Source organism: Gambusia affinis, linkage group LG16, assembly GCF_019740435.1.
Source record: "Gambusia affinis linkage group LG16, SWU_Gaff_1.0, whole genome shotgun sequence".
Classification (NCBI taxonomy): domain Eukaryota; kingdom Metazoa; phylum Chordata; class Actinopteri; order Cyprinodontiformes; family Poeciliidae; genus Gambusia; species Gambusia affinis.
This window is the reverse complement of record NC_057883.1, coordinates 9,658,010-9,681,999: the sequence shown is the minus strand read 5'-3', so window position 1 is coordinate 9,681,999 and position 23,990 is coordinate 9,658,010. Positions and strand designations below refer to the sequence as shown.

Sequence of the window (23,990 nt, the reverse complement as noted above, 5' to 3'; positions counted from 1 at the left end):
TGAACAAACAAGTAAACATAGTTCATAAATAAAGTTCATAACATACAAATTGATCCTAAATGGAGCAGAAATTTTTAAAGGTGATCAAAACTCGGCTTTTCTTTTCATCGACTAACATTATGACAACAAACATCACAGAAGGAATATGACTTATACGCTGAGATATTAAGGTGATTTAGTCGGGGATGTTTCATACCCAAGAGGGAAAAAAAAAAGATCGTCTAAAATGGAAAATATTTATAGGTCTTCTTAATTTGACTTATTTTGTAGGACTGCTCTGACTTTGTGTCTTACGAACAGAGATGGACACCATTTATTTGTCAGTTTGCTAAGCATGCAGCGATTGCCAGCGGCTGATTGGCTGAACCATCTTTACGACCGGGAACCCTTCAGTCTCTCTAATTAACACATTATGTCTTGTTTACACAGGGGTTATGTACCAGGCTTTTTCTTGGCCAACGCCAGTTGCCAGGCAACAAGCAGAGAAATACAGAAAGGTCACTGGCATTGACCTTGCTGCAAAGATGGAGAATGTGAATGACAAGAAAGATCTACAGTGAAATGGCTTAATAGTAGTGACTAAACCATAAAAATTCATTTTTTTATTTTATTTTTTACAAAGCACATTCTAAGAAAGCTGAAGAATTCAAATTCAAGTATTACCACAGCAGCTCTTACATTGATCAGATTTAACTCAACATGTACGCTTTTTATGTCTTAAAAATATTTATATTAATATCTGCATTTCAGACTTATACCACTCTGCACAAAAGTAGGTAATACCTTTTTGCAGTATTACTGCTATATACTGGCATATGCTTACCTATATACTGGCAGGTATATAGGTAAGCATATACCTGCCAGTATATACTGGCAGGTATATACTTACCTGCCAGTTTTAGGTATTATATAAAGAGTTGTCTAGAAACAGAGCAAAAGAAAAAACATTTTAAAATAGAAAATGTAGCCATGACGATCTGCCACAGGATGCGTTTGCAGAATAGTAAAGTGTGTATTCACAGTAACCTCTCTCTCCGATATGTTACTGTTAACAACGTCAGACAGAGGTCATCATTACATTTTGCACAATTAGAAGAAGGGCTCCTTTGCCTGCCCAAAGATTCACTGTTACACTGATTGTTTTTGATTCAGATTTTGAAACAATTTCAAAACCGCTTAATTGCTCCATTGCATTTTTCTGTTTGAACAGTTTAATGCCTTTTGATAAACTGACAAAGAGGGCAAGAGTTACCCGTTTTCTTCATATTTTCTCTCATCTGCAGAGCAGAGTAATGTAATCCTGTCCCACAACTATCCATGGCTGTGTGATACCAGCTAACCAGCTCCAATTAAATACCAATTATCTCCCACTGCATCCAAGGTAAACTCATTGAAACTAATGATGGCAGACATTAGTTTATACTAGTTTTTAATCAGTCACTATGGTGCATTTCTCAAAACAATTCATGCAAAAAGCTAAACAACACCGATTACATGCAAAATCCAGTTTCTTATACAATATCTCAAAAGTAAATATCTGCCTCAATGAACATGCCAATGTCTCAGAATGACAAGTCCTTGTTTCATTGTGTTCGGATAGGACAGTCAAATTGCTTAGTCATGTTGTCAATATAACAGTGCTACTCTGGGGGGATGTAAACGATGGTTAAAGTTTTGATAAGTATTGTAAATTATAATAGTGGGGAATCAATGGCAAGAGATTGGACATCTACGCTTTTCCTGTACTTTGCTGAAAGACCATGACACTGTGATATGAAGAAAAACAGCAGTGCAGAGCATGAAGGAAGAAAAAGTTGACATGTGAACACAGAACAATTTCCTTCCTATGCAAGCATCGCTGCAGGAATTGCAGTGCAGTCTTCCTATACTTTCCATCTCTATGCTGTAAAAAGCTCCTCCATGGGGTTGAGGAACGAGGAGCAGGATGAGAGGAACTCCATCAGCATGTTGTTGTGGGCTGCAAACCATACCCTATTGATGTTTGAGTGATGGAAACAGGCATTATGTCCTCAGCCTCTTCCTTCCAACTCCTCATCCTCCCACTCTTCTTGTGCTCTCCGTTGACCTCGTCCAAACCTTTGTCCTTCCGTTGTCAGAAATGTAACATGGTGTTTCTCTCCCACTATACTTACCTGCCAGCTGATGGTTTATGAGATGCCATTTGAGAAAACTGGTTGATGTTATGTTTCACATAATTATCTGGACAAATTAATAATAATAAAAAAAGAGGTCTATGCTTAAATATGAAATACTAAGACTAATACAATAAAATTATGCTTCTATGTTGTGCAGGTTCCGACTATTCAACAGAGACTCGTATACTACATTTTGATCAACATGACAGAAGCAATTGAAAACGTAGGAAAAGCAGAGAATTGTAGATAATCACTTGAATTGATGTACACAAGCATTTGCAAACTGCTCAAAAGGCATGGAAGGCATGAAACTGTCCCTTTATATGCTCACAAGTGGCAATGATTTGAAGATTGAAGAACTAGTTTTGAAAATTTCAATTCTGTTCTGAGAAACGCACCACAGCGACTTAGAAAAACTACAGCAATGAATTCCTGCAGAGGCTTAGAAAACATCGAGCTGCAGGACAGCTTGGGCAAGATGGTATTAGGATCTTGAGGATTTCATATTTCAATTATTTTGGGGGGTTTTCCTTTGTGATCAGCAGGGTATGAGTGGTCAGAGGTCCTGCAGACCACCATAACCTGATGTGAGGAGAGCCTTAGAGATTGTGTGGAACAGAACATCCTGTTTTTGTACAAATTATAAAGGGTTTAGGTGGGGAGTAAGAGAGCAATTTTGTCAACCTTTCAAAAAAAAAAAAAAAAAAAAAAGATTATTTTTTTTTTTCCTTCTTCTTCTTCTAGAAGTGCTTATTTGTGTTCTGAGTGATGCTTTCACACTTCTAATTTATGGTGTTTTAACCAAACTATGAAGTCATATAATCCTGTAGTTCAACCATAAGGTAAAACTGCTAAAATGAAGCCATCAAACCAATTCAGCCTTGCAGCTGGAGGCACTTTCCTGAACTGCACTGAGCCCTTTTGTTGCCAACATCAGTTTCATTTGGAGCTCACATACTGGATGACGTACAAGAGGAAAAGCAAAGCAGACTGCATGTCAGGCGCGCATTACTGCAGCAGCACACTGACATTTTCATGTAATGACTGAAAGCTGTTTTGGCATCCACCTTGAGTCTTTCTACACAACAACAAAAAGACACATTTAAAAAAAGAAAAAAAAAAGACCAGATATTATAAAGAGTAATACCAAGATAATGAAGTATAGACTCTGTTATGCTTTACATTTACCAACAGCAACTTCAATGTATTTTTTAGTGTTTTATACAACATATTACGATAAGGTAGTGTGTGTTTAAGTACATTCTATTTTACAAATCCAAAAGTGGAAAGGTGTCATGTATTCGAATTCAGCACCCCTGAGTCAACGTCTTTTAAATCCTTCTTTAGCTATAATTGCAAGTCTTGTGGATTAGGTCTCAATAAGCTTTATACATCTACAGACTAAAATTGTTGCCTGCTTCTTTCTAAAACACATTCAATTTCAGTCAGATTTGGTTAGCGAGAATCTGCAAACATAAATGTTCACGTCTTACCAAATACTTTCAGTTTTATACAGACATGAACATTGACTGGGTCATTCTGGGAATTATCCCGTTGTAGTTCTGACTGCATGTTTAGGGTTGTTGTCCTGCTGGAAAGTAAACTTCCAAGTCACTAAACAGAGCTCTGTCAGATGTCCAAAGTTTGTGGTATTGTTTTTTTTTTTTTTTTTAACTCATCTGCAACTGTCTGACCCATTTGTTTGTTTACTTTTGTTTTCTATCAAATCTATGAAGTCTCTAGGTGAGCTTGTGCTCCGATTGAACTGGATTTTATTCACAGGATTTAGAATGTGAAGAAAATCACATTCTGAATCCAGAAATGCAGAGCATACTCCCACTAATATGATATGATCACCGTTTCCTACTTTCTGTGGGTCTGTCGCATAAAATTTCTATAAAATACATGCAGTTTGTGATTGCAACAATACAAAATCTGAAAAGTTTAGAAGCTGTAAATAAGAAGAGAGACTCAGTGAGGCTGAATCGGTTGCAGGAGTCGTCAAGACCAAGTTCTTTTGCACAAAATCCAGAACACGACTCATTCAAAGTAAATGTTTCCAAGGTTATTTTATCTTTTCCGCAGCAGCTATTGTTGCAAGTTTGCAGCCTGATACATTTTTCAATTAAGTAGGAAAGGGAGGCAAACAGCCATCTCACTTAACAATCCTCCACTGTGACTGAGGTTAACAAGTTAGTTGTCATAGCAACTGACAATGCACACAGCTTCCTCAAGAATACCTTTGGAAACAAGACGAAACAAGCCTGCAGGGCCATGTTCCAGCCTCTCATTGGTTTAAATATGAACGTCTAAATATGGGTGTCATAGAAACAAACCCGATGATCAGACAACAAAAGCAAATAACTGAAGAAAAATGTTTTATATCCTTATAATTCTTATTAATAAAAAGTGTGACAACGGGCAGTTTTCTTTACCTCATAGAAGTTTTGGAAGCCTTCATCCGTGAGGGTGATGGAGACTGAGAAGATGGAGTAGGTGGTGTTTTGGTCAAAGCCGGTTTCACTGTTTCCCCCGTACAAAGCCAGCGCCCAGCACCTACAGAGAGACACACACAATGTAGGGCACACACTCACACAGCCAGGCTGCAAACAGAAACCCGACAGCAATCAAATTAAGTGCTGAAATGTGCGCGCGGGGTGTTAAGTGACAGAAATATCACTTCGCATTTCCTGGCTGCCTTCCTGGAGGAGCGGTGAGGAGACTTGGGAAAAAAATAAAAAAACATCTAAAAATTTAGGCGGTTGATGTGTCACCCTATTATGTGTTCGTCCTTCCTATGTGGAAGGGTTTTATTAGCAGTGAAAAATGGGGGAAAACAACTTCTGCACTTCAAAAGAGAACTCGGTTATTGTTCGAGTGCAGCTCGAAGAGACGATGACCCCAACATTTCAAGAAGCTGGAAACAGAATAATGTACAAAGGAAGGAAAAATTATGGCTTTACTTTCAAAGACACTTGGGTTTTTTTTCTGGCGGTGAACAAAACTGTCAAACACCGTGGAAGAACAAGTTACAAAGGAGCGACTCTGAAAATCAGGATTCAGTTCAAACCAACTAAAATAGGGGAACTCATGTATGGTAATGATTTATTAAGCACATAATTCCAAGTATTTACTGGGTAATTTTGATAACTACAGCTAATAGCTATCATTATTACCAAAGAAAAAGCTCATGCAGTTTCACCCAAAACAATTAGGACTATGGACACACTCAATAAGGACCAGAAGACACAAAGTCCATTGTTGAACAAGCTGGCTGTTCAAACAGAAGATTTAGGATCATCAATGGAAAGTTGAGTGGAAGAAAAAGAAAAAGTGTCATCTGCTGATGACAGGAAATTTCAGAGCACTTCCTACTTCCCTCATTATGGAGCTGCTGATTTAATTTTCCAGTTGCACTTGGCAGATGCTCACACTGGCAAAACATACAAAACCCTGATGTAACGATGGGGATGTGACTACAGGGAACCGAGGGAGACGACAGACCTTCAGAATCAAGAGAGCAGCTGAGCTGAAGGTCGATGTCAAAGGAAACCGTGCAACCATTACAACTCGGAAGATTAATGTCTGATTAAGCAAATTTTTTTGTTTGTTTTTATAAGTCACATTCCCTAATCATCAAAATGAAGAGATTTATTTAGTATTTTAAACATTTATTTCAAGGCAGGACTAAAAAGCAGAAAGGAAGCGGACACCATCTCTTCACATCAAGCATAAAGGGCATCATATCCTCGACTCCAACGTCTCTGTTCGGCAGTCAGACAGAAATTTAAAGACGATCAGCAAAAGCAAATGAGGTGGATTAGCAGTGCTTGCCAACAACTGATGGAGTTATTCAAGACAAGTTAATGTGAAATACTGTCTCTGCAGCTCGTGTAGTTTAGCGGTTAGCATGTCATGACTTCAGTCAGAGACCTCTTAAGATTCACTGCATGACTGACTGCTACCAGTGATCCTTCCTGCCCACAGCATCACCCTCCACCACTCTTTGAAGTCGCTGGGATGATACAACAAAATTTAATTTTCTTTCGGGATACATAAAGTCTTCTTGAGTTGAAGTGAAACATACCCATTGGATAATGAATCAACTTAATGAGTTCCACTTTTTGAACTGAATGCTTGAAATAAATGAACTTTTCCTTGATCTCCGAATTTATTGAGATGCATCACTGTTCCCCCGTTTCCGCTCAAGGGGACAACATCTGCCCAATTTCAAAACCAGGCTCTTGGCTTTTCATTTAAATTCAGCCGCTCTTCTGTATCAGTGGGTTTGCTCTGACAAGAAACTCGGTGCGAGTGCGCTCCAAAATTCACTGCCGCCATTTATCAACAAGTGAACTGCGCGCACAGAATAAACAGGAATATTTTATCAAGGAGCTTTCCAAGTGGTGCAGATGGCAAGGGGAGCATCGGAAAGGGCTCTCGGCATTGTGGGTCTTCACCAGGTTTGGCAAATCACTCTGCCACTTAGCAACGAGAGGCTGAAATGCTCTCGTGCAGCCACATCCTAGGATGAAAACGCATGAATCACGCTGTCAAGTGCGACCGTGCCGACGCGTATGGTTTTGAAGATCGGGCTCAAACGCTCGGAGCTCACTGGGAGCAAGAAGGGGATCGTATGCACCCGGCAAATTGAGGAGGTTTTAATTGCGATCTGGAGTGCCCTCAAAGCACAAAAACAAACAGACCAAAGCAATAACACTCACTTCTTCCTCAGCACAGAAAGTATGCTTCCTGCGCCCTCATGACCAACCAGCCATGAGATGTAGTGGAGAGGCTTCACTCTGAAAAGAAGAGCAAGAGAACATGAAAATGAGAAAGAAAGAAACACTGATGCAATCTGTCTACAATCAGGGCAACACATGGCATGTTTGGGTTGGTCTAATTCTGTGTTTACATGAAAAGGCACAGCGTTAGGAAGAAATGAAAAAATAAAATAAAATACAAGATACAGGTTTGATGCAATTTCTCTAAAATGAGGTGAAAGCTTCGTCAGTCATGAACTCTGACTCACCTGTAGTGTTTCTCCTGAGGGGGAAGAGCCCAGGAGATGGTCAAGGCGTGGACTTTCCTGACGGGAACGACTGCAAAGGGGAGACAGGCCGTAAGACTGAGCGGGTTAACGGCTCGGCGGTTCGCATATGTTCGCAAGCCATCGTTAAGTTAGCCGTCAGCCTGTTTTAACAATCTCGCAAGTCGTCAACAGTTATTTATTGGCTGAGCCGGAGCCTATCAGATGTGCGCAGACATCGGCAGCCGAGCGGATCCGTACCTCTGTAGAGCTTGCAGAAGGCTGGGGTGTCGAAAGGATCCGGCAAATTGGAGAAATCTGGCTTCGGCAGACCGCTGTCGGGACACGAGATGTGTTAAAACATAGCGACTAGTTAAGCTGCGTTTATTCATCTACAGCATTTGGACATATTTATTAACGCTCCTGCCTATCAACTGTTAGGGTCACTTCTTATCTTGTATATCAAAAAGAGCCTTTAATGCACCAACATTTATTCAGTGTGGGGAGGAAAAAATTCTGGTTAAATGTTTTGGCTCCCCCCTAAAACAAATCTCCACTGACCTCCAAACAATTCCTTTAACTCATACTTTACTTTTGAAGTTGATCTGAGTTTCAAGGAATTTCTAATTAGTAATCCACAACTTTCTGTTTCCCTGTGAATATAACTTGACTCAGAAGTCAATTTCTTATATCCAGAGGCAACTTGGCTGGATGAGGACTCATATTTCAGTTGCCACTTTGCACGTTAAACGGGATGGCAAGTGAGGTTAAAAAAAGAAAAAAGAAAAAACGATCACTATAAGAGTACTGCAGCAAAGGTCTCCATAACAACTACAAGCAAAGCTAATCGGATTTAACAAGCTAATCAGATGTTTGGTTATCCGATTCCAGAAAAGGCATTTTAGACACTGCAAACTTTATAGAGAACCAGGAGAATTTAAATATAAATCTTGTGGCCTCTGCCAATAAACTGAACAAGGTATTGTTGGATCTTTCAATGGATAAAGATCCTAAAATGGAAAGAAATGTTTCGTTGACGGAACCGGCCTTCATTAATGTGAATGTTTTTAGCAACTATTAACTGCAGGGGAAGAAATACTAACAATTATTTTGTTAAAGGAACTTTTTCTTATCAATAAATTTGAGTTAAATTAAAAGGTCTGATTTTCTCCATTTTGCCATCTTCTTGTTACCCTGTCTAAAGGTTTTTCTTTAGACAGGGTGCCAATAAACATAGCAAAGACCAAGAAACCTAGACTTACTATATTCAGGGAAAAACTACAGGCTGAATATTTTTATAGCTGTGTGACAGAACCGATGTCAGAGATTTTTATTTCAAAAGCATAACTCCAAAATGTTTTCATTTCATGACTTCAAGCCTGATGAAAATGAGTTTAGTTCAGCCAGATGAGTTGAAATCACATGAAAGGGTTTTTACAAGCAGAGCTGGAGAAAAAAAAAAATCTCATTAGCCAAATGCAGCATCCTGTCATCGTTTAGACAAAATGAAAGCCTTTAAAAACACGAAGGTTATGTGGCTTTCATGTAACAACGATGGGTGCGCTGGTTCCCTAAAAAAAGGGAAGCCAATGACTTATAAAGCAAATAGAACTGGAGCTACATAAGAACACACTTAGCTCACATCAATGGATCCATTTCAGGACTATTAGGAAAATAAAGATCAATGTATTAATCACAAAATGCAGAGAAAGAGGAAGGACAAGTCGACCTTCACGTTTAAGAGAAGGATATCGAGGCTCGATCTATGGAACGGCGGCACCTCTTCAGTTGTTGAGAGCCTCTTCTCACATACTCACTTGTTTGGCACCTTGCTGAAGATCTCCCTCACCCACTTCTCTAGAGTGTCCAGCTTTTCTAAGAGAGCCACAGAGTGAAGGTGCAGACATTTCAGTATCATCACCTCAATAATTGTGACTTCATTCTATGTTTTAAAGTCAAATACGTTGGTAACCACTCAACTCTACGGTTTGTTTGGGGTTTTTTTTTATCTTTGAATGCACTACAAGGATATTAAAATATAAATTACAATTTTGAAGAGTTTCTGACACAGACGATGACACTGTGGTCAGTTGTAAAAAAAAACAAAAAAACATAACTTTCTCTCAAAAGAAAGATAAATTAGGCTGTTTGGGAATATTTCCAGTGAAAAGAGAGACACAGAAAGTAAAGCACCACCAACAACATCGGTAAAGGTTTTAAGAGTACAATTAGAAAGCTAGGAGCTGGTTAGCAAAGTGCTTTAAACAAAAGAAATTACAAAATGTTAAATTTGTATATTGAAATCCTAACTATGCTTTTTGCTTCCTCAAGCTCATCACACCATGTGAATCTGATAACAACACAAACAATGTGATGTTTTAAAACTACACACACCATCTTTAGTTAGAATTTTTACTTTTGCTTTATGAGCAATTTTGTTTTCAATACCGTATTGTAGAACAATAAATTGTGTTTATGGTTTCGTACAAGTGGTTCTAGACTGCATGCAGTGAGCGTTTTATAGCCAAAAACACTGCTGAGTTTAGTCGTGCCATATCACCACCACTATAAGGTTTATAAAATTTATTACCTACTTCTGCATATCATCAAAATGAATAAAACATCATGTTTTCCCTAGTTATTTCCCTACTTTTCCCTTATTAAGGCTTATTCCTTAATAAAAAGGATTTAGCTGTGCAGCAAACATAAAAGAGAAATTAAGAAATTGCGTGTCGCTCAAAAACACTTGAACTTGATTGTATTACCATGTTCTGGTAGTTCTTAGATGTTTTATTGTCCAACACATTGTCTCCTGCTTTTCTAATTAGGACGACTGTGACACATTTGTTTCAACTAATACCGCCTTAGATTGAGAAAAATACACGACTCCCAACAGGAAGGGATCATATTTATACCGAGGACCATTAACTCATCGGTTTAATGAGGATGATAGTTCGGAGCACAAAAAAATTCAACACTTGTCAATATTTTACCGGAGTAAAGTAGTTAATTACCTGCGTGACATTTTCAGCGAAACCCTGAAAATCTGTTGGATAATTTTTATCTGACAGCAATTATCTCCAGCTGGCTGCACAAGGATGAAGAGGAACCTTTTTTGTGCAAATGCCAGTTTAATTTATGAACCTACAGATTGCCTTTTTTTTATTTATTTTTTTTCCCAAGGAATCAGTTTGCTTCGCCGCATGAAATAAGTTAGAGAGTCAAGTTAATTTCTCTTAACTAAATGTGTGTTTATGAATGATAAATGGGATTGACTTTTCCGACCTTTTGACTGAACAGCCAGAGTCATGTAGTGGGCAGAGTAGTGTTCCTTCCAGAAGGCAAACAGACGCTTGTACACGTTGATCTTTTTCTTCTTCGGCTCCTGCTTCAACGTCTCAGCGTTACCTAGAAGCGTGATGGATTAACAAGAATCAGAGAATCGGGACAGCAAAGATTGAATGCGGTGAGATGAAGCTGGAAAATTGGCATTTTGTTCACCACACCTGTGTGTTATTGCTGCACATTCTCCAAGGAGGCCCAGTGTGTATTAAGTGTCCCAGTGGTGGTTTTTCCAGACTTACCCCAGCAGAACTTGCCCATAGGGTGTCCAGGTTTGGCCAGACTGCCGAACAGCATCTCCTTCCTGTGGGAGTCGGATGGCTTAGCCAGCTGGTACTCTGACAGGAAAAACAAAACACAAACAAGTAGTAGACAAAGCATTTAAAAAACAAAAAACAAAAAACACAACAATAGATGGCGTATAAAAGAGCTACATGAGCAGCTGCGATGTTTATAACCCCAAATAGATGAGGTACGTTTTAACATCTCAGAACAGAGCAAGGGGAATGCAGCGGCAGAGAGACGCACCGCTGTCAACCGCCTCCACCTCCCTGTTGATGGCGTCTCGGATCATCAGGGGGCAGATAAAGAACTGGGCCCACCTGAGAACAACACACACCATACAGGTTTTATATTAGCAGCTGGCTTGCAAGACATAGAGATAAAAAGAAATGAAGAATTAGTAAAGATCACCAAAAAGAAATTGTTAAAATACCAGTGGAAACACGCAAGCATTATCACACCATTTGATTTCTGTAATGCAAACTAAGATTTTTCAAAAGATTATTTAGAAGGGTACAGAGAAACAAACTTCTCAGTTTGATAATAATCACTTTAAAATCGAAAGTATGAATAATTTTGGGCTTAATTGTAAGATGAACATGAGGGACTGGATTTAAATATTGTATTTGCAAATGAAAATACCAATTAGTCCAGTTGTACAAAGCCGCACTAAATTTTTATTTTACATTTTAGGAGAAAAAATTCAATTAAATAATTTAAAATACAGTTGAGACAATTTGTCTGATAAGATTATTTTTAAAAACTCTGAACTGCAAGCAGCACTGGTCTTTGAGAATGACCAGTGCTCAAAGACCAGCACTGTGCTTTTTTTGTGCTTTTGCTTCCGCTAAATGTACACAAACAATTTTGTTCCAGGTTTTCCTGAGATTCCCTAAAAGCTCAGGTTACGACTTGAGCTAAAATGAAAACGCAGGCTTGCACATACTTGGGAAGAAAATAACTTCCTAGACATCATCCAAAGTGTGCAAGACGCCAACAGATTTTATACCCTTTAACAGCTGGACACGGACAGCTACATGTCGTTACAACGCATTACTAAAATCAAGCAGAAATGGCCTCTTTGAATTATCTCCTCCTGCTCCGTTTCTCTCTTTTCTGTTTACCCGCCAGTCAAGCAATAGCTCTCAATAAGTTCGCCTGTGAAGGGTGACAGCAGCAAAAAAAAACAACAAAACAAAACAAAAAAAAAACACACAAAGACAAAGGAAATCTCTCGTTTCCAAACCTGTCAAGGGCTTCTTTGAAGCTTTTTCTCTGGACGTCAAATTGGAAGATGGTCCTTTCGCAGTCGGTGGAGGCGTTGTCGCTCCCGCCGTGCTTCTTGAGGAACACATCAAAGCCGTTTTCTGACGGGTACTTCTCGCTGCCCATGAACACCACTGGAATACAACAAGGAAATCAGATGTGACGGGAGGAGAAGCGTAAACTGACTGTACATCAGTGAATGAATAAATAAATAAAAGAGCATAAATGAAAAATCCATCACAGCAGCTTTCTGAAAAATGTGTATTTTATTTATGGGTCCTCTTGTTTGCCTGGACAATGAGCCAAGCACAGACACAGCCCGACAACGCATTTCAGAAAATGATAGCTTTGTCTCTCTTCACACGGCTCTAAGCAAAGCTTTGAGCATTTGTTGACAGTTCGGATGACAAACTTTAAAAATAAGCATGGGTTTCCTTTATGACTAATGACCTAAGAACAATGCTCAGCTATCTCTGCTGATGGCAGCAATCCTAAAGATGCGTGGCAGTCTGAGCTGCACCAGCTTTTTTCTCCCGACTCGTCCTGCTCTTGCACAATTAAAAGCAGGATACTATGGTCCACACTACCCGAAGTCCACGTAAATCACTGACTTAGTTTATGGACGACACTGCGGAACTGGCCGTAATTTTAAGGTTTTGAGATTATCTCCTAAATCTCACAGTGTAATGTTCAGACCACTGTCCAAAAATGGAAAGTCTGTGACAAATGTTCCAAGAGACTTAGCTGTGAACCAAAATTGGCAGGGCAAAGAGAGGATTAATCAGACAATCTGCCAGCCTACAAGGTGACTTCTAAAGGAAATTGAATATCGTGGATTTTACTGAGGGCTATGAGAGTAAAAGGGGGTGAAGATACAAATGTATGCTGCAATTTCTAGGCATTTACATGTAAAAAAAACATTTAAGAAACAGGTATCGTTTTCCCTCCACTTCACAATTATTCACCACCTTTGTCCATCAGATAACCAGCTGGTTAGTATGTGTGGTGGAGGTCACCATGACCGCCGATGTGTGCTGAACCTAAACTGAAGGAGAGCATTATGAGGTGATCAGACAGAAGAAGGTGTGCTGAGGTTTCCGAGGCTAGAAACCTCACCCGAGTTACTGGGCTTTGTTCATCCGCTGCAGAATACAGTGCAATGAAGGGGCAGTTTTTGAAATAAGAAGTAGATAAATGTTATAATTTCTGATCAAAGTAGCAATACTACAAACTACAATGATGAATGTGGCATGTGCTGCGACAACAATAGATCTAAATCTTTAAAAAAATAAATAAATCAAAGTCCAGACGAGGGCTGGCAAAATGTCCAGATTAAGCAAATTTTCCAGATATTTTCAGATTGATTATCGTTTGTTGTGGAAAAACTCATCATGATAAGAATTTTGATTTTTTTTATTGTCTCGATATATTTCAATTAACGACATCAAATAAAAAAGCAAAACTGACAATACTGTCAGAAATGTTATTTTGATCATTTTCTGCTTGTTCCACAAGAACATCAATAAATGCAAGTAAATTAGAAAGAATGAGCAATTTGTGCAGTTTAGTGCTATAAATCACAATTGTTTTAATAACTGGTCTCCTGAAGAAGCCTATTTTAAATGGGAATGTTTTTCAAGAACAGTATTCATGTTTTTTTGAATATTGCTCCTTTTTTAGCTATCCAAAGAAGCAGCAAACAAATAGTCTATAATTTTTTTGTTGTTGTTTTCACAATAGCACCACAAAATATTGTGATAAGACTCCATATTGTCCACCTCTAGTCCAGACCTAAATTTACTTAAGAACTTACTGAAGACATGCTGACTGCCCAGTCTGTTAAAGCTTGAGCTATTCTGCAGAAATGGAAGTTAAGATTGTCTGCTTCTAGATGTGCAAAGCTGACAGGAATGCAAAAAGTCTTGCAGCCATAATTGTAGTAAATTAGATTTTACAAAGTTTTGACTCTGGGGGAATCATACATATGAATACCACACGTTTTGATGGCTTTCATGATCTAGAAAGCTTTTAAAACATCTTTCTAGATCATGTTAAATCTTATCCAATTACCTGAAGAGTATGCTTGTGATATGACAAAACATGAACAATTTCTGCTTAGTGTGAATTCTTTAAAAAGGGCCCATAAGTCTTGACACCCAACAACAATGCTTAATGTAAATCCAACCTCACTGATGATTTTTGACTTTTTCTAAAATGGCTTCTTATATTTTTTACCTCATGTATTAGATGTTTGTTGTTTTTTTTGCAGGTAATGAGTTGAATGGAAATAAAGGCAGCAGGAAAAAGTGGGTCAAAAAAAAGCCTAAAAGAAAATTTTATGTCCTTTGCCCCCCTCCACACGCTGGATGACCATGGCCTCAAGAGAGGGTTATTCTGAGAGCTGTCACATCCTGTTAACTGATCTTGAACGTGACAAAACAAGAAAACAAGGCACGCACAACAAGGAAACAAAACCCTATTTGGGGCACATTAAAACATTGGGATCAGTGGCAACATTAAAAGAGCGAAGGTAGAATATATTAATAGAAAATTTAGCCTCCTATCTTCCTAAGGCACGGTTAGCTACGCTATCTTCCCACAACCTCGTCACCCGTTCTACTGAGGCTGGAGAAACATAGGAAGAAAAAGCCCTGAGGGCGATCACTCAGCAAAGAAGAGTTGACATTTTACACAAGGATCTGACGCTGGTTTGCAGTGCCAGGCCCTACAGATGTGTTCTAAAGATGGATTATGTGACCTAGATAATAACTCAATAAAAATAATTTTAAAAAAAACACACACACACAGACAAAAAGCCTCAAAAGTAAAACTGTACGCACAAGATGATAACACTCCAGTCTCTATATTCAAAGCATATCTATAAAACTAAAATTGCTTTGAATGTAGCAGCAGAAAAGAAATATGTGACAGGGTTACATTTCACTTCAAAGAAAAAGGTTTATGTAAAAATAAATAAATAAATAAAGGAAGGAAGGAAGGAAGCACTGAGACTCCTTTCTTCCACAATTTGGATTAATTGACTAAATCTCACGATAACCTCATTCAGTTAAGTGCTTTTCTTTTACAACAAATCCAAAAATTCTTTGGTTTGAAACATCCAGTTCGGTGATGTGGATGAAATGTTCAGAATCCACTGTTCTAATTTACCTTTTTCACACAGAATCAGCCCTTAATTGTCTGTCTCGGTTTTGTGTCAAGGCACTGAAAAGAAGAAACTCGACTGGACTCTCCGGCGTTAATTACTCACTGTGCTCCAGAAAGTGAGCGAGGCCCGGGAGGTCGCTGGGGTCGCTGAAGCTGCCCACGCCGACACACAGAGCCGCTGCAGACTTAAACACAGAGAAATCAAATGATCTTTGAGACTTGTCCTGATTGTCAGAGTAGTGTGACTACAAGCAATGCAGCTGGAGAGAAGAACAAAGAAGAGACACAACGGTAATAGGAACAAGGGAAAAGAATGTAGTCACATCATCTGCTGCTACGTATCATAACATACATTCATTTTATTTTCTCATTGAGTGATCCCGTGTTGGTTATATGCGGTTTCACTGCAGACATTCATAATGCATTAGGTAGCATGTTCGCTTTTGTTGTATTATGCATTTGAACTGTTCTTTTTCCAGAGGAATCAATATTCAGTTCTTTGCATTTCCACGCAGCTCAAAGCTCTTTACAAAACAATGCGATCCAATTCATGTCCATAAAAATATGAAGGCAGTAAACCCAGCACTTTTCGATCTTAAAAATAGGTCAGATTCATTGACATCCATTCCCATTTGACCCAAGTTATAGAACGAAGCAGTCAAATTTAGTTCATAAGGCCAGTTGGTGAAACTGTATAAGGAAGCCAAGATATTGTCTGACTTTGCAGGAATCCACCCTGAGCAAGCATGAGGGGACAGTGGAAAGGAACGACTTTCTTTCACAACACACAGCCCATTAACATTTAATTACTTATTCCTTTGCAGGCTGCAACTTGACAACATCAACAAGCTTTTGGTATAACTTCGGCTTCATATTTTACCAAACCCTCTATCAGAAACAGCAGCCCAACTTTATTATTGGCTAGCCTTAAAAGTTACCTCTAATGATGTAAGCCATCCAAACTCACTTCTAATGCGTCTTTGTGCTTGAACACAAAACAGTGAAGTTAGTTTAACATCAGCAAAAGAGAGGTTCCTTCTCAAACTCAACACCTTTAAGTTTGGCTAAAATTTGCAGCTGCAATAGAAAAGCAAAATGTCATCTGAGGAATTATTCCTGTAATCCCTGGTTAGATTACAGGAATTTGGGCACTCTAACCGGATGAATGTTTGGAGGAGGAAAACTGGTGGTCTGTCTGTAATTTCCTGAAAGACATTAATTCAAATATTAGAGTACAAGTACTGGTGTGTAATTTACACAATGTGCACTAGGGAAAATCCTCAAAAATAAAAATAAAACGTGTGTACCCAATCCTTGATTGTTGTATTTTCAGTAAAGTAAGAAAAAAAAAAAAAGAAGAAAAACGAAAAACACTTACAAGTTCAGGTCCAAAAGAAATAAAACCCAAAACATATTTCTCGCATATTGCATCATCATGCCAGCCAAAACAGAGCAAGTTAAAATTCTTACAAGAGGTCCTCAGCAAACTTGTTATTTTTGTCACATTCTACGGATAAACCGAATGTCTGACTTTACCTCTAAGTTAAGAAATACAGTAATATGGCAATTTATATTCATGGTTTAAGGGTAGAGACCAAAAGTGCAGGTTTTTTATTTTTTTTTTGGTCTGGTAAAAATTCATCCAATGTTCTAGATAAGCCACTTCAATTAATTCAAAAATGTAGTATCCTCTAATTAGTAGTTAGGAAGCAGTGTTGGGTCTGAGAGGAAACAGAACTGGTCTCAGGTATCGCTGTCAGGTGAAAAACAGATAAACTAAAGATTCAGGGGGGGGGTTTTAATCTGCAAAACAATATTGAAATCTGTGTCTTTAGAGGTTTGACCACATTTTCAATGTTCTTTTGTTTCATTGTTTCACTGTTCAGAGCAATTTCACCCTGGAAGAGTCTGCTGTTGTTTTTCAAACAAGTACCTAAATGGACTTGTTGAATTATGCATTAGAAAGTTTCACTTTATTGGACCCTCTGCGGGAATTTAAAGAAATACTTTGAACTTTGAGAGACAACAAGAAAGGAGCTGAAAGCTGCTGACAAGTTGAGCAACATACAAACTTACTAAGTCTACACCAAAAATGGCACCAAAAGTTTCATTTACCAGCAGTCAAATAAGCTCTAGTTTGTTCCTAATTTTAGGTGGAATAAATATTTTTAAATGGCAAACAAATTTTAGAGCCTTAAAAATGTATGAATACTAAAAACATAAAACACAAATAAATCATAATCAGCCTTTCTATTGTTTTTTGTTTTTTTGTAAAGCAGCAGATAAGTAACTTCATCAGTTAAAAGCCTGGTGTCCTTGTACTGTTCATGGATGATGGTGTGTCATTTGAGTCCAATGGACTGGTTATTGTTCATAGGACACAGACTGTTTACTGGATAAATATAAAACAACCTTTTTAACAGGAATATGTCAAAGCAATGGATGGCCTGGCCATCAATTAGCAACACAGAGAAAGGCACTATGAGTGTTTTTCATACAAATATCTATGCCGGTATCATAGAGCTTCTTAAAGAGACAGTTTCAAGTTGTCAAATTGCAAAGCTCGACTGTGCTATAGAAATAGCACTATATACCTAGAAAATGCATAGTACCACCCCTTTAAGTGACATTTTAAAGCAAAACAACATGTTGTGGTTAAACTAACTCCAGATGGACTCGTAGGATTTGAGAACTGCGTCAGACGATGTACCTGGAATAATGTTTTCATGGCTACATTTTTGGAGTGCAACTAATCTCCCATAAATAAATGCAAATTAATTAGGTGAAGGAACTGAGAACTGCACAACTATTGGATGTCTTGGTAACATAAAGTCACATCAGGGAACATGCAGACATGCACAACTGTCTAACAAAGCTGGTCAGAAAAGGAGAATAATTTGGGTTTATTTGAGAGCTTTCTGAGTTTTGTCACAGCTGGTCATTTGCCAGTGCGGTAAATTTCAACCACACTAGGATAGTGGCAGGTTGCTTTTAAGGCCCTCCAGAGGATGTTGGTTTGCTAGGTATCCAAACTGCTGCATTTGGACATTTGCTCAGACTTTATTGTAATTACTGGAAATGTTACCATGTACACCTGAACTTCATGAATGAGCGTAACTTTATCACTCTTCTGAAACTTTCGGTTGTCTTCTTGTACTCATCCTTTCTCTTTCACTTTATTTTTTATTATTTATTTTTACTTTGATTTGAATATAAGTGAAAAAATGAAAGTTGCAAAAATAAACATATCTGCCTTTAAAGGAAAACTCAATGGATGCTGAGTGTTTGTACAGCCTGCTAAAGTCTAACAGAGGCTTTCCAGTAAAACACCAGTGTGGTACCTGTTTGTCTGCAGTTCCTCTCTTCTTTTTAGCCCCCTTCTTGTCTTCCCTGCATTCATCCACATCAGCCTCATCCTCGTGCTCGTTCTCCTCCTCTTCGTCTTCATCTTCCTCCTCCTCCTCTTCCTCTTCGTCATCATAATCTTCCCCCTCTTCTTCTCTGTCTAAGTCGTCATGTTCTGATGCCACTGGCCCACTGTAGTCAGAGATGAGCAGAGCTGCGAGGCCATTGTCTAAAACGATGTACCTGAGGAGCATAAAACTGAAGGTAAAACCACACAACCACCTTTGGCGAACTCCAACGTCGCAAGTTTCACCGACTTTCTTCTTTCTCTTGTCCGATTTTTAGAGGGCTGTTAAATCATGTATTACTTTGAAGGCTCCATCTCGAACCCTCTGAGGCTTGTTCTGTGCTTCTTTTTCCACAGCACATTTTCTGACTACGCACCGCGGCGGCCCGGGGCACCGATGTGTGCTTAAAGCATGAAATCAGATCATCAGAGTGCAATAATAACAATGCACTGATCCAGCTGGAGGAGAAGCTCAATATCATTTGTGGATTGGGGTTAGTAGATCTAGGTCATTTTATCTCTACTTTCACATTTATGAACCTAGAAAATAGCTCTTCTTGGTAGATTTCAGTGAATATGAAATTAAATTAAACACTGTGACTGGGAACAGACTAAAACCCTAGGAGCTTTACCCAGAGGCTGTGTTTGGTAAGGGCTTTATGGCTCGCTGCCCAGGGAAGACTACTGTCATGGGGCGATAAATTCAGACAGCTGAGCCCAAACCAAATCTTCTTTCGCTTATTTGAATGTCCTGTCAATGAGGATTTGAAGATCTTTGTGAAATGGAAGGAAAAGGTTGAATGATCACATACATTTTCAGCCCTACATGAAATGCCACCAAATACTTTCAGAAGTCTTGTATTCGGTAACTAAAATCCATCGGTGTGTAATTTAATCTCAGAATAACCACAGCTGTTTCGGTTTGCTGGAGAGCATTAGTGAACACAGCAGACAGGCTGGGCAGAAAGTTGTGGGGAGGTTTAAAGCAGGGTTCGGGTTTTAGAGCAATACCCTGCAGTCCACTGTTTAGTCCGTCATTTGAAAAAGATGGATCGAACAGAAGAGGATGGCACAACTTCAAACTAAATGAGACATGGATGTCCTTCTGAACTGACAGGAGAGCATTACTCAGAGAAGTACCCATGGTAACTCTCAAGGATCTACAGCTCAGACAGGGGATTCTGTAGATGGGATAAATTTTAGTTGCTCCCTTTACGGGAGATTGTCAAAAATAACACCATGGTTGAAAACAAGAAGAAACCCAAGCTAGAGCTTGGTGAAAGTCATCCCACAGTTGGGATCACATGCCAAACGTTGTACGTAAAGAAAGACTGACAACAAACATCAACCTGAAGATGTTTTACATCCCAGTTGTAAAACATTGGATGGCAGTTTTATGCTGTGTGTTGCTTTTCTTTAACAAGGACAGGGAAGCTGGTAATTCATAGGACGATTAATGGGGCTAAACGTTGATCAATGCAGGGGGGAAAAAAAACACATTTTTGAGACTGCAAAAGACTTGAGAGTTGGGTTGGACGTTCACCTTCCATGTGTTTGAATGGAGCAGTCAAATGCCAGACCTAAATCCAATTGACCAAATTTAGTCTTAGGGTGCATTCACACCAGTTCTGTTTGGTTCACTTTAATAGAAATAGTTCTAACTCTGATGTGGACCAAAAAGTGAACTCTGGTCCACCTAAAAGGGCAAGTCTAGGCTTGGTTGACGTGACCTCTGGCGCGTTTCGAATGAATATGTGAATGGCAAGCAGACAGGAGATTGCTCCAAAAGCAGGAAGCGGACTATAACGTGGGGCATTCTGGGTGAATAGAACCGAAACAAACACGAGAGTTAAACACTGGAGGGAGAACTGGCTTGTAGTCCTTCCCCAAAGACAAAAAAGAAATCCTACAAGTACTAAAATCTGACACTACTCCATTTTTGTTTACATCTTGCGAAGAAGGAAGTCACGCTCTGTGTCTTCTTTGGAGGTTTTCATGTTGTTTCCTTCAGTGGTTCGTGGTGCCACCACAGGCAGGGGGGTGAACAAGTTTTTCAAAGGGTTCGCATCATGTGACAGTGCAGTGAGTGTCAACCACTGAGCTGTAAATGTAACAGATTTTGCAATTTTGGTGCCCAAAAGAACCAAATCTACCAGTCAGTAAGGTGTGAAAACACCAGTCTTTGGATTTGCAAAGGTGGAAGAAAGACGTCTTACAGATAAAAGTAAAACGTGCTTCTGAGCAGGATCACCTCAGAGGGGGTTGAATTTAAATTCATGCCACACTTTTCAGACGAATGTACTTCTGAAAAGTGTGCTCAGCTGTGTTAAGTGTTGGTCTTTCCTCAAATCAGGAAAAGTCGCAGTTCACCAACGAAGACACGTCAGAAAGAGCTTTGTACCTGTACTGCTTCGGGTCGCTGGGTGACTTGATGATCTCATGGTCTCCAACATTGTCCTCTCCTCCATCATCCCCCGCAGCCCGGCTCTCCTCACGGGAAGCCGGGGCCTCCGCCTGGACACAGCCCGGAGAGTCAGCCGCCGGGGTGTTATTGGACTTGTTTGTTTGCGGCATCCTCGGCAGAGGTGACGAGGCTTTGGCACAGCGGACTGACAGCAAAGCGCGGCTGTAAACAACAGGACAGCTCGCCGTCACTGGGAATTTAGTCGTTAACGCGGCGACACGCCGTGTCAACCTGAACAGGGCAATGATGAAGACCCTTCGGGCAACAAACACAAACAGAAATATTGTAAACAAAAGCATTTAACGGGACATATATATATATAGGAGGGATAAAGGCGTGAACCTGGGCTGTCACACACACACAAAGCCTAACCTACCAGCACAATGCAGCTATTCACAACGGCTGTCTGGGGCTTTCGACCTTTTCAATTTGATGTGAGCTAAAACCCAACCGCCCTGAAACAAACCTCACACCTCTGCGCTCAGAAAACACACAATACGGAGGAGGAGATGTAGCTTGGTGTATAAAAAGCAACGCCTCTGCTCAGGGTTAAAAGTTAGACGGGTGTAACAACCGCCTTGGAGAACTGTTGGTCAGTAGAAATAACTTTTAACGCCGGCGTGTTTATCATGTATCCATACCTTCCTCCTTGCTGTTAGCAGGACGTCCGCATCATGTCAATTCCGCTTTCCTCAACAAGCAGCGCTGTGATTGGCCGGAAGGATTTCATGACGCGCGGCGATTGGCTGCGCAGAATCAAGGGGGCGGGATTCAGGTGCTCCCACGTGTGCGCCTGGCAGTCAGCGGTGGTTACATCTCAGTGCTCAGAGATGGGACAGGCAGCAGCGACAAGGCGATACCATCTGTTTCCTATTTTAGATGCCTGATTGAGAATGTCCTGCTTGCCTCTTGTTATAATAAGTTAATGTTATAATTGATCCTTTCGGAATTTAAATCAGCTTGGGGGAGTTGAAGATGATATAAATGCTGTTGTGAGATTGCCTCCCCCTGCTCGGAATGAAAGTTAAGCTCTCTTTCAGATCTTTTTCCCTCCACTTGTGCAGTCATTTAGGCCTGGATGTTTTTTGGCCGGTAGGCGGCAGGCATAAGCCACTCGGAGATGGGGAGGTTTTACTTCTGATTAGGTGTCTTTCTAGACCTCAATAATAGGTTAACAATGCTGTTTTCACTGAATTTCAAGATCTTCCAGAGAGCCACCCCACATCTGCTGAAGATCTGTTGTGCATTAACTCAGCAAAACAGAAAGAGCCTACAGCGTAGTAAACAAATTGTGTCTCAATCCCCAAATCTGAGTCAAATGGATGGAAACACACTCTTATGGTGAATGAGCCACGTTGACATTTGTCCAGTACTCTTCTTCAGTCTCGACTATACCGAGTGTTGGCATTTCACCCCTCCGCTGTGCCAATATGTCCTCCCCCTCACTCACCGTATCCTTCTCTCTCCCTCTCTCAGTCTGAAGCCAATCTGATTTGCCCCCGGGCCCGTGTTGGCAGAAAGAGGTGATAAACACCGCAACCATGACAACCGGCAAGCCAGACAAACGTCCGAGTTCTTGTATCCTAATGGCTTTCGCTTGGCATCCCCTCCTCGCTTAATTCATCACGTCCAGCCTTCACCTGAGCTGATATTAAGGCTCTCGGGACGGATGAAGGTGGCACGGCTTGGCTGCACTTTGAGCTTTCCTCATCCAGTCTTTTAAAGATAAGCCTCTGGCTCGTCTTATCAGCATGCGAGATGAAACGCTAGTGTTAACGCTGAAGCCTCCACATCACTTTAAACAGAGCGCCGGCATTAGTCACTGAATAAATATTTCCTCAGTCTGATTAATATTAACATGAGTGTTAGAATTGCTGACATTCTGAAGGATACCGATTCTGGTACACTGACGCAGTTCTTTGCCAGAAGTATATTCACACACCTCGAAGTTTTTCCTGTTTTGTCACATAATAACCACAAACCTCAACGACTGCGTTTTGGATAACATCTATTAAGCTGACACTAAATTCTGCATAATTGTGACGTGCAAAGAGAATAGTATTTAAAACTCCAACGTTTTTTTGGCGTGTGTATCACTGTCTAAGACAACGTAAAGGACTACATTTCTGACTATTCTCAAGCTAAGCTAAGCCTAAGCTTGACTTAATGTCTTGCCAAAGATTCTCGATTGGATTTAGGTCTGAACTTTGATTAGGACATTGTAACACATATCTATATTATTCCATGGTAGCTCCGTCGACATGGTTAATGAAGTTCTTCTGCTAATGTGAGCCTCGTTTTGACATGTCTACTAACACGTCTCAGTCTGAGATTGTTTTGTATTTATAGCTCTGACTAGTTTCCATGAAAAACGAAAGAATAATTCACACAGAAGAATGTTGACCTCATTTATCCTGAGAGTATTTTATTTATTTAGGAGCGCTTGAACAAAAGAGGCTAAACACAAAGAGATGTCAAAGTTGAATGATTTTTAATCTGACTTTGAAATCCATCCATAATTTTCCTTCCACTTCACCACACAGAGTCCAGTAATATACACCCAAAAAATAAATAAAATCTGTTTGTAACATTGTAAAAGGCAGTAAAGTTCAATCTGTGGGAATACTCTTGCAGTGCAGCGCGCGATGTTTCTTTTCTAAAGCGCATTCTTTTGATCAGCAAGCCTCTAATGCTTTGAAGAGTCGAGTCGTAGGACATGCATGCAAGCCCAAAGCTTGTTGAAAGCATGGCTGCTGTAATGGGAAGGCAAACCAACCTGCGTGAGCGGCGCAAAAGGGGCTTTTACGCGCGCTGCCATGTGAAAACTTTCAGTGTCACCGATTGATTGGACAGGCCTCCGCAAAAATGCAAAAG

The 23,990-nt window shown here is 39.8% G+C and overlaps 1 protein-coding gene across 4 annotated transcripts in view; it reads right to left on the bottom strand.

The window, feature by feature from the left end:
• Positions 1–22,818, bottom strand: part of nrd1a (nardilysin a (N-arginine dibasic convertase)) — a 35,145-nt gene extending 12,327 nt beyond the window's left edge. The window contains exons 1-13 of one of the 4 annotated variants that reach the window (XM_044143272.1): positions 22,567–22,818; positions 21,054–21,278; positions 18,582–18,828; positions 15,344–15,425; positions 12,056–12,209; positions 11,056–11,129; positions 10,770–10,865; positions 10,471–10,593; positions 9,003–9,060; positions 7,447–7,520; positions 7,189–7,258; positions 6,881–6,958; positions 4,592–4,712 (exon numbers count right to left, since the gene is read on the bottom strand). In XM_044143272.1, the coding sequence (XP_043999207.1) occupies positions 4,592–4,712; positions 6,881–6,958; positions 7,189–7,258; positions 7,447–7,520; positions 9,003–9,060; positions 10,471–10,593; positions 10,770–10,865; positions 11,056–11,129; positions 12,056–12,209; positions 15,344–15,425; positions 18,582–18,828; positions 21,054–21,226 (1,350 nt within the window). In that variant the 5' untranslated portion in view covers positions 21,227–21,278; positions 22,567–22,818. Of the gene's footprint in view, positions 1–4,591; positions 4,713–6,880; positions 6,959–7,188; positions 7,259–7,446; positions 7,521–9,002; positions 9,061–10,470; positions 10,594–10,769; positions 10,866–11,055; positions 11,130–12,055; positions 12,210–15,343; positions 15,426–18,581; positions 18,829–21,053; positions 21,372–21,492; positions 22,483–22,566 lie in introns of those variants that run through there. The other 3 variants (XM_044143270.1, XM_044143271.1, XM_044143268.1) reach the window with 3 other exon arrangements.
• Positions 22,819–23,990: the final 1,172 nt, after the last annotated feature.